This window comes from Falco punctatus, assembly GCF_963210335.1.
Source record: "Falco punctatus genome assembly, chromosome: 5".
Taxonomy (NCBI): Eukaryota; Metazoa; Chordata; class Aves; order Falconiformes; family Falconidae; genus Falco; species Falco punctatus.
Window position 1 is genome coordinate 46,320,477 of NC_137584.1, and position 10,597 is coordinate 46,331,073.

General features: G+C 37.8%; 1 protein-coding gene across 1 annotated transcript; it reads right to left on the reverse strand.

Moving 5' to 3' along the window:
- Positions 1–30: 30 nt before the first annotated feature.
- RMND1 (required for meiotic nuclear division 1 homolog) lies at positions 31–10,591 on the reverse strand. Its single transcript, XM_080389701.1, has 8 exons — positions 10,575–10,591; positions 7,082–7,182; positions 5,667–5,773; positions 3,587–3,651; positions 2,635–2,711; positions 1,367–1,487; positions 472–588; positions 31–206 (listed from the first exon to the last, which is right to left on the reverse strand). The coding sequence occupies exons 2-8, from the start codon at positions 7,180–7,182 to the stop codon at positions 174–176; spliced, it is 621 nt and encodes a 206-aa protein (XP_080245827.1). The 5' UTR covers positions 10,575–10,591; the 3' UTR covers positions 31–173.
- Between the last annotated feature and the right edge of the window lie 6 nt (positions 10,592–10,597).

Here is a 10,597-nt window from a genome sequence, read left to right on the forward strand (position 1 = left end):
CTCTAAAATCACTAGTACAGCAGCTGGTAATCATGTTCACAGACTGATTTATTGTTTTTTAATTTGAATAAGAAGATGTACATATTTATCAAGGGACACAATTCAACTATTTTCCAGAAGCATCTGATAGACAAGAATTTTCAGGTTTTGTCAGTCTTGAGTTTCTTCTGTCATCAGAAAACAACCCTTGCAAGTTCAAACAGAACCTGTGGAATGGCAAACACATTGATACGAATTTTTATTTGATTTAATAATCCTTAGAACAGCTTATACTGTAAACAACGTAATCTGAAAAATAATTATAGCTGCAATTCTAAAGTTACTTGCAAAGAACTGAAGACTAATCCCCTTATACAGTACATTACATTACATTAATAAAATAATCCTAATTCTCAAATTGTGAAGCATATAAATTGCACCTGTTCCAACATTTTCAGTGTGATAGTGGGGAAAAACCCCACCACTACCAACCTCTATGGTGATGAGTATGACTATCATCCACTCGAGGCGCAGAGCGTGCTTTTCATTCAGGTGATTTCGCATTAGATCTGTCAGGTCCATGCAGTGCTGAAGCTTTTCATTCATTACCTGCAAGAGATTCCAAATGTATGGCAAATCTGGATTCTGTAAGGGGAATAAGACCACTAAATAAAGGAACACAATCCACAGAAGGGCTTCACTGAGCAGAACCAGAAAGGTGTTGACACCTTTCTGCGAAAGAACAGAACAGAAAGTCCTGTAAGGCAACATGCACAAGCAACAGAAATTTCAATATAAATGAGCCTGTTATTTCAAGAAGTTCACAAAAATAATAGAAATTTAGATATGCATCTGCAGGTATTAAACTGCTTCTGGCTGATATCTACTCATGGAAACGGGCACAAGCAAAAGATGCAGCTTATTGGAATGCCTTGAAAGTAACTAAATATTTACGGTTGCTGTACCACTGGAAGAGGTAGTTTTAGTGCTTCTTACTCTGGTTCAGCAGTAAGCATCATGTCGTCCTTCAATGAACTGACCTGAATGATCATGTCAGTAAGAAGACTGCTTCACATCTTTTTTTGACTTGTTTTCTTGCACGCGTTTCAGAAGAAGAATTAAATCTCCTCTTCTTACAACTACTTAAAGCCTAATTTAGTGGCTTGGGAAATACACAATCCATTAATGTGAGGCAGCGTTGTTAACCTGAACTGGATAGAAGATGTGAGTGGGTTACAAACGTGGAAAAGGGGATAGTATATAGGATCCTATTATTCTTTATTCAGTTTCTACAATTCAAACATTCATTCCTGGAGCAGTCTGTAACTGTGCTGAGCCAAAGACAGCTGATCTGAGTGGAAAATTCTCCTAACAGTAAGACACCTACCTTAACTCTGCGATTAATGTTGAGGAACTGACAAGTCTTGTCATAGAGCTCTTCCAATTTTTCTCTATCCCAGTAGAAATCAGGAGTTATTAGCAGATCTGAACTCAGATTTATACGGTGTCTAAAAAGAATGGGTACTACTGTAGTTCAAACTTCCTTTTGGTGAATATAGGAGCAAATATTTACATAGCAGTTAAAAAAAACAGGAAAAGTTTCCTGTAATTTTAAATAAAAAAGTATGAAAACAATCTCCTTTCATCATAAAAATACAATAGTAGTCATTGTTTAAAATTGGTCACATCTGAAACTTTTATAAGAATACTGTACTGTGTAATACTTTTGAGCATAAATGACTTTTACCTGTGGCAGTGTTGCCTCCTCAACTCCTCACCTTCCTTGGCTTCTGCAGTTCATCCTTGACTATGCTAGTAACTCACTGAAGCTGAAGTCGTACCCGAATGAAAGTTGCTGGGGAGCTCCTTAACAACTTGACTGTATCTCAGAACTCCCAAGTGTGACTAGTACTGCATGCTGGGTATGTGAGCGCAGCACACCTTCCAGGACCAGGCTAAAGTTTCAACGTTATAAAGGCTAAGACCTAAAATCTCCCACTTGCAACCTACTGCTCACATAAATCTTTGGACACTTAGAACATCACTGTTCATTACAGAACAGTCCTTCAAATAAGGATATAAAATCCAGTGTTTAAAACAGTAATCACTTTTTAAATTTACCTCTTCACTGATTTTTGAGTTTTGTAAAAAAAGTTTATAATGCTCTGTGTTCTCAATGGCCAAACTTCACTTGAGAGGGGAAAAACCCCCAATAAATTTTTACAATGTAGCAGTGGTTTCTGACTAAGTTAAGGGAAGAACAGAACTCACAGAAAAGCTTTACTAACTCTAGTCTGTAGTTAACAGTTCTGCCTACCCCTGTCCTTCCTCCTGGTATCCTTTGCATACTCCAGTATCTACTGTAATTACTGGCGATGAGATGTGTTCCTGGACCTAGGGAGGGAAAAGGGTGCAGAATGTGGGCATTCACAATATGCTGCTTAATGTCCTTCTAACAGACACCACAGTGTGAGTGGTGAGCCAGTGGGTCCTCTGACCACCGTAAACAGCACACACAGTCTCCAGCCAACAGAAGGTTGAAGGAATCCTCACCCACCCCACCATGTTTAGTGTGTATTCTGGTCTTTGGATCATGCATAACTTAAAAATTAAGTTTGTGTAATACAGTGTCTTGGGTGTAACCAGGAAAGTTACCTTAATGCGAAGAGTTCTCCAATTTTCTGCATTACATCTGCATGAGACAGTTTTACCTTCCTTCGTGACTTTAGTATCTGCAAAGTAACAAGTTTTTTATTGTTGGATCAAGTAGCATGTACCAGTAGTTAAGAAGTATGGAGTTTTAGAGCCTGATGTATGTATATGAGTTAAAATCTGGATGCATATCGTAATAAAAAATTAATGCCTATCACAGTAACATTGGAGTTTTATTTGCTTAGTGCCTTACTTATCTAGCTTTATAAGAATATCACCATGCAACTGTTCAAACAGGTTTTTCAATAAATCATTGAGTACATCATCGGTACCTATACAAAATCCTGGGGTATTTTCTATGAATCATTTCCTGAACGAGATATCATTTGGTTTTTCTTCCTACTATTGTTATTTTTAAGCCATGACGGTGCTCTTTCACCTTGCCACTACTTAGCCTTTTTACAGCCTCTTTCCTTACAACAAATAAAAAAAATAACAATTATAGTTTCTCTTTTGAACTCTATTAATCTCATTTTATATGTGACATCATATGGGCTTTGTATTTTAATTAAGTCTCAGGAAAAACTCTTTTTAAGTCACTCAAACCTCTTCATTTTATGCAAGTTAAAGCACATTACTTTCAGCGCAAGCTGCCAGACATTGTGTTTGGCCAGGTTTTTAAATGCTGCTTGTCCTGTTATGTGTACACATTCAACAGTAGCAGTGACAGTGGCACAACATGGGAAACATTATTCCAGCAGATCCCCGCTCCCAACCCTTTAAAGACTGATGATTTCTTGTCCCACCACTGTGCAAGTGTTCTGAGCTTCTCAACATTGGCTTCATCAAATGCATTAAGCATTCAGTTGCTTTTCCCATATCCTCAGCTGTATCTGGACTGATCTTTTACAAAGCACATTAGAAAAGGAGAGGAGAGCTACAAACAAGACCTCACCTCAGGTATTGACTGGATAGATTCCACGAAGTTATCCAACAATGATTCCCAAATAGCCAGCTTTACTGCAACACAGAGGTGACAAAAGCAGAACACTGAGATGCAGATATGCTTTCAAGTAACTTTGAATCTGCTGACATGCTGCTTCAAGACATGTTGATACATACGAACATTATTTGCAGCAAGCTACCGTTAGTATTATACAATCAATGCCTCTACATGTACAAACAAATCCAGGCTGGGCACGGACACAGCACTGCACACAGCGCAGCTCTTCTCCAAATGATCAGTTCAGATCCTGGAGAGTTTTTGCTTCAGCTCAAAAGTTACATGTTTGTTAAGTGCTCTACTGTATGTTCAAAGCTTTTGCAAAGTACGTTCCAAGGAGGCTGGCGATAATGAGCCATCACGCTCACTTCATGTGCTGCCACTCAAAGAGACTCTGCTGCATTTCTAGTGTCCCCCAGAACCCTCACTCTCCATTTGTCCAGTGTTTGACGCAGCATGCTCAAACCAAGTTGGCTTGCGTAGATACACCACCTGTACTTGCTGAAGTTCAGTTCAAACTTAAGCAAACTCCCATTTTGTTTTTTGGTGAATATACTGTTCACTGAAGATGTTAACATCTATAGAAGCTGTTCAGCACAGGCCATGGCAACATAAATTCTACTATGCCTCAGCTTGAGCCTGGAAAGATGTTTCTACAGGAAGATTATACAACTCAGGCCTTTGTTCTTTAGTCCACAGATTCCCAGACAAGAATAAGGTAGCAACAGATCAAACGTTAACCCTATTCACTCAGAAAAATTAATCAGGAAAGATTTAATTGTCAAAATGAACTCCATTGTGGTAGTAATCAATATTATCATCTAGTCAGGACACTGATAGTAAATCCAATGCCAAGCATTTTTCACAATCATCTTTTGAACAGAGAGGCCTAAATCAAGCCAGTGTCTTAACTGACATTTAATTTAGGCCCTGACAAAAAGCCAATAGGCATTTCAACTATCACCGATTATTTGACAGAGGCTGTTTTCCACTGTGTCATGAATTTGACTTCAACTATACTTGCATCCTTTATTTTTATTGAACATTATTGAACTGTTTTCCTTCATGTGCATGTTTCACACTAACATAAACTGGTACCAATTATATCCCCGAAATAAATCACTTGCTTAGTTATGTGGCACTACTCTTCCATGCATTTGCTTTATGAATAGGAAAGCTATAGAGAACATAAGTTTTTTTTCTCAGTAGTTCTTCCTTTGACAGTCAAGAACCATTTAGTTATGCTGTACTCCTTGATCAAGTGGAGTATCAGTTCAAAAATATGCATTCTGTGTTTAAAGGTGCACTTCCCAAACACTGCAAGAATCTTGTAATTTACCCTAAAAGCAGTAGGGGTGGACAGAACTAATGTCCTTTAAAGGTCTTTTCAAAGACAGCCTTACTGCTGCTAGATTGTACTGCCACTTTCTACCTCATTTGCGGTCTGAAGCAGCAGAGAGGGCATTTCCTCAAGCAGCAGCACTGCTGCTGAGCCTGGCTTCTTCCCAGTGCCCCTTGCTATCTCCTGCCACGGCTAGTAAGCCTGGAAAACACTATCTGTGGCTCTGGTCCACACCTGTGATACCAGTACACCTCCCCAGCTGGGAATCACTGCTCTACATTACTTCTTCAGCTGACATCTTGCTTTTTCTGTTAGAGGAGATGATGTCAGGATTAATTACCTAAGATTATTGACAGGTTTCAAGTACTGAACTTTATGCTCATTGCTGTCCTAGAATAGTTCTCAAGGGTGGGGAACAGAATGTTCAGCAGAATGAGTATCTTCTGCAAAGTATGTTTCTTAATGTGCTTTGTTCATCTTTAAGGTGATTTCCATTTAATAATTCCAATTTATAGAAAACAAGGTAAAAACTTTGAAAATGAATCCTCCCACGGAATCACAATCAATCTTTGCAGTTTGCCTAAACCAGACACTGAGTCTTCTCCAATCTGTCACTGTACAGGTCCCACTTACAATGACATTTCACAAGATCTGTAGCATAGGCTGATATTACAAACAATATTAACTTACCAGAAAGGCAAAGGGCATTTGAAAAGGCAAATTTCTGCAGAACAACTTCATCACTATCCAGCTCAGAATTTAATAAGATTTCTCCTTTATGAAGCTTTGACTGACCTCTGTTAAAACAGGATTGAAACATCTTCATTGACTAAGCCACCACCAAAGGAACACTTAAAGAACAATCAACAACGCAAGAAAGGTTGTTTGTTTATATAAAGTATGCCATATCTTTATGGATGTCATCCCCATCCTTGCGTTTTACTCACACTCAACCTGACAGTAACCAAAATAAATCACTAAAAATTAGTTACTCAGTCTAGTATCATGACCAGGTTTTCTAGGTTTAAATGAAACTGCAGCACGCTATGATGGTAACTACAGCATGACTATATACACAGTTAATTTAGAGTAAGCAGGATGCTGGCCTCTCTCTTGCTCTCAAGCTCCTGTATTATCTTTCTGTTTCTGTTTGCCTTTTCTTCTGCCACTTTTATGAATGTCGCTCCCTCCCTGCTATGATATTACTTTCCCCAAAACCTCTATTTTGCATAGTGGGCCAGGAGCAAAGAAAAAGAGGCATGAGAGTCGTTCTATTTAGCATGTCAATCTCACTATGAAACTTGGATTAACACAATGGAATATATCAGGAATCACAAATTACACAATTGGATAGTACATCCAGTTTTCAAATGGCCAGGAAGAAAAACCTGCCCTCATATCAGGTTACCTTAAATAAGATCAACCTCATTAGCTCAGCTCCTAGCGTTAATAGTGTCCTGTCTAGGAGATGTTTCTTGGTGCTGTTGGAAAGTGACAGATAATTTATATAATCATTTACATTGAGAAATATTTCCATACAGATTATTTGCTCCTCATGATGAAAAAACACTATTTTACAAGGCGAGACAACTTGCCAGGTTTATTGTTCCACAGTATTCAAGTTATGGTTTTCCTAGGAAGTGAAGTGATGTGCTGAGTTACATCCTTTATATGGACCTAGAGGCCACTGAGGAAAGCTTACACAGAGAATCCTCTTTAAAATCAGGCTTGTCTCAATAATGCTTATTTGTTTTTTTGGTTTGGTTTTTTTTTTTTTTAAGGTACATAGTTTCTGTTTGGGACTGCTGTAGAATGTTCAGGTGTATGGGTAGGGAGCTTTGTAATTTACAAAATCTACTATATAACCAAGTCACAAAGGCCACTGCATAAATGCAAGTTTAGCAGTACAGCAAAATTTGTCAATTTGGACATATTGTTTTCTCCTTTCCTTATTTTAATCATTCGGGGCGGGGGTGGTGGTGGGGTGGGGTGGGAGGGGAAAGAGTTAGAACACGTATATTCTTACTAGATGCTTTCATGCTTTCACTTGAATTTGTCTTAGGTGTCTATTAGCTTTTATATAAAGAGTGCCTGAAGATACTTACTCTCCTATTCTATAGTTCATCTCTTCATTCTCCCAATAGACTAGTGCAACTTCGTACGGCTGGATTTCATGCTGTTCTAGTACTTGCATGATATTCTTCATCTATGAAAAAAAGACCATTGCATGCACAGGAACAGTTACCACGCACTATACTATCACTCTACAAAGATCTCGTGTCTAATAGGTTGATGATAACTCTTCATGCTGAAGTTATTTAAATAACAATTAATAGGTTTGCTAAGGAATTAAGTGATAATTAACAGTTTACTTCTGAAGCTATCTGTAGCTGCGTGGAAGAATTTGTGGCTATGAACACGAAATCTGTAAAGACTAAGATGTCATTTAACAATGAGCTGTTCAAGATTTTGGCAGATACCCGAGTGTGGGAATGAATCTTTAGGATAAGTACATCAGGTGGCTGTCTCTGCCAAAATTACTAGTTTGCTGATAAAATCAATAGTTTGGTTTCAGCTACCAGAGGTTGGGTTGTTTTACAGAAATCCTTTACTGCTACAGAAATCTGTAAAAATGCTTTCAGCTGCCCACAATCAACCCTGTAAACAGTTAAATGTGCAATTTTACTTGGAGAAGTAATCTCATTGTCATTTTATTCTCAAGCACACTAAAACCTGATGAAGGAAGAAAGAACTCTTTTCCTTCACAAAACTTTCTCCTCTGACATCTGTCTTAGGATCCCTCATCCTTGGTTTTTTCTATGTGCTACAAGGCTCCTCTCATAAAAATCATTCTGCAATTAGCTCAAATTCTGAACCAAAAAATAAAAGCACTCACCTACAGGTTTGTAAAGGCATTTAGTTACATAACAGTCAAAAAACCCCTCACTACCACAATACACTTCTGATACATAAATTCTTTAAAGAGGTAAATCTTCTACTAAGTCATACCTAAAACACTGTCTTCAAAACAATGGATAATAGTTTACCTTTTAGTGCAAAACTGTATGCTAGTAAATTGTTCATGAAGCGTATTCTCCAGTTAAATACTCTAAAAAAATATCTGTTGGATCACCTGCAAGAAGGATTTGCTTCGCAGTGCTAGCTTTCTTACTTGCTTTCAAGAAATTTGGCTATACTGGCTATGTAAGACACGTTAACATTTTTCACTAACCCCCCTCCCCAACCCTACAGCTGCAACTGCTTGTTTCATAATCCTGAATTTAATATTAGTGTGACTAGTACCTGCCATATATTTCAAGTCTTGTGATAAAAAAGGGTATGAAAAATTGTTTTGATTTTTTAAGCAAGGAAGGGTCTGCTGTTAGACCAGCCAGTTTGGCCAACCAGCTATGCTGTGTCCAGGGACAGTTCAGCAATGCAAACCCCGCTAAAATAATGCCAGAGTTAATAGCCAATCCATAATGCAGCATGCCAAACTTCAAGAGTGTGTTCAATTGAACTGAGGTGCTCTAGCTGGCTTTGTGAAATCATTACTAATACAGTAGTAATTACGCTGTTAATAGACTAACATTCCCTTCCAGAACTACAACCAGCTCAGGCTTCCCAGGGCCAGTACAGAGCAAGATTTAACAAAGCTTTACAGACCGCAATCAATTCTGTGAAATTCATGTGTCTTGTAATATGCGTACTTCCAAAGTTCTCCCATTGCTCTGGATAACGAGAAATTGTATTTCAGTGGCAGCTTTCTTTTATCTAGTTAAAAGTAATACAAAGGCTTCCACTAACTTGAGTTTCTTCTAGGCCCAGCCTAATTTTACAGAAGGGACTGACTACCTGTCACACGGCACACTTAATGAGAAGAGATGTTCTGGATTCACTAAATACAAACTCTTGCTATTACAGGCAATCACGTCACACAATTTCCTTTTAAGAAAAAGATGAAACTCCACCTCAAAGCTAGTTTTGCTTTTTGCCTGTGTTATTTTTGGTGGGGAAGCTGTTGCTCTACAACCTCCCTATTCAGATATTTTAAAGCACTATTTTACATTTTAAATTTCTATTAATGATCAGTCTGTATCTGCTAGTTTAAAGTGTTTTTTCTTCTCCTAACAGTCATTCTGGAGTACTTTTAAAAAGCAAGTTTGTCCACTCACAGCAATTCTCTAAGTTTTGTTTTACTGAATTACTTTCAGTTTCTGTTCTACAGTTTGATTTTCTTTTTTGCTTCAGTTCATTAAAACATGTGCATAACACCTCTATTTGAGCAAGTCGTTTGGAAGTTAAAACTTTGACTATGATTTCAACGAGCAGAAAACGGCAGTTTTCCTCCGCTTTTATAGATAAAGCTAGCAAGGGACCAACTAAAGGTACTAGCACTGACAGGAAAAACGTGGTATCAAATTTTCAAAGGTACTTAAGCGTGTACAACAAACCAAGATTTTTTCAGAGTACTCCAGTGGGTAGAGGTGCCCAGCTCACAAAAATCAACAGGAGTTAGTCAGCTAGTCTTCAGTAATACCTATGGATCAGTACTGTAGTTACGGCCATAGCATCCCAAGTGTGCTACAGGCAAGATTTGAAGGGAGAACTAGTATCTTTTTGTAGGCCAGCTGTCATACTGACCCGCCCCAAAACAGACAGGAAATGAGGAACATTTCAGGTCTGAAACAGAAAAAGCAAACTTGAATCCAGAAATTGTTCACGTCTGGAAACAAATGTTCTGTGTTTTCATTTACTTTAATGAAAATCCTCCTGTGAACTCCTGTGAATCTTAGTATCATCTATTCAATACACCATTTAATTTCACATATTCTGCCTACTGATAAGATTAAGACTTTTCCTCTTTGTATCTGGACTCCATTTTTATTTAACCACAGTACTAAAAATATATCACAAAAACTGTTAAATAACTATAAATATATTCATAAAAAAAGATATGCCTTTGGTCAGCAAAGAGCACCCAACTATCATAACAGGTTTGTCATTTCAATATCAACATATTTTAGCAATTAAATCAATCAATATACCTCTTCCTTCAGGAAAATTGCTAGCTGCTAGAAACACAAAGCATTAAAAAGTTGCTTACAAATCTTGCCTCTTGCAAAGTTCTGCAAACATAGGTTTTGAATAGTTTTGACTTGAATGGACTAGAACAGAATGATACTTTTTTCCTAACACATTTTCTGTTATATTAGTGCCTTTCAAACAACCATTCACAGGTTGATTTTTCTGATCTACTTCCTCCAGATGTAGAGCTGCAAGAATTTTCTTATTGTCAATCTCACTAGATTAAGGTTTCAAATTCTTGGCCTTAAGTAGAAAATGTTACCCACTTTGTGTTACACATAATCTTTGCTCATTTTCTGCAGAAATTCAAGTTTCAAAGCTGATACGTCAGCAACCCACACACTCAAGGGTAGCAGCAGGCAAGCACCTGCACTTCTTAGGAGAGGAATCGATCCTTTTCTTTCACAGAATGATCCAAGCTCCCAAACAAAGCCCAAGCATGCTGAGCTTTGTGGGACTGATAAAACACCTGCTTACGAAGTTTTTGACAAACAGTTTTGCTTTACTTACACTCTTCTCTTCCACATTCCAAA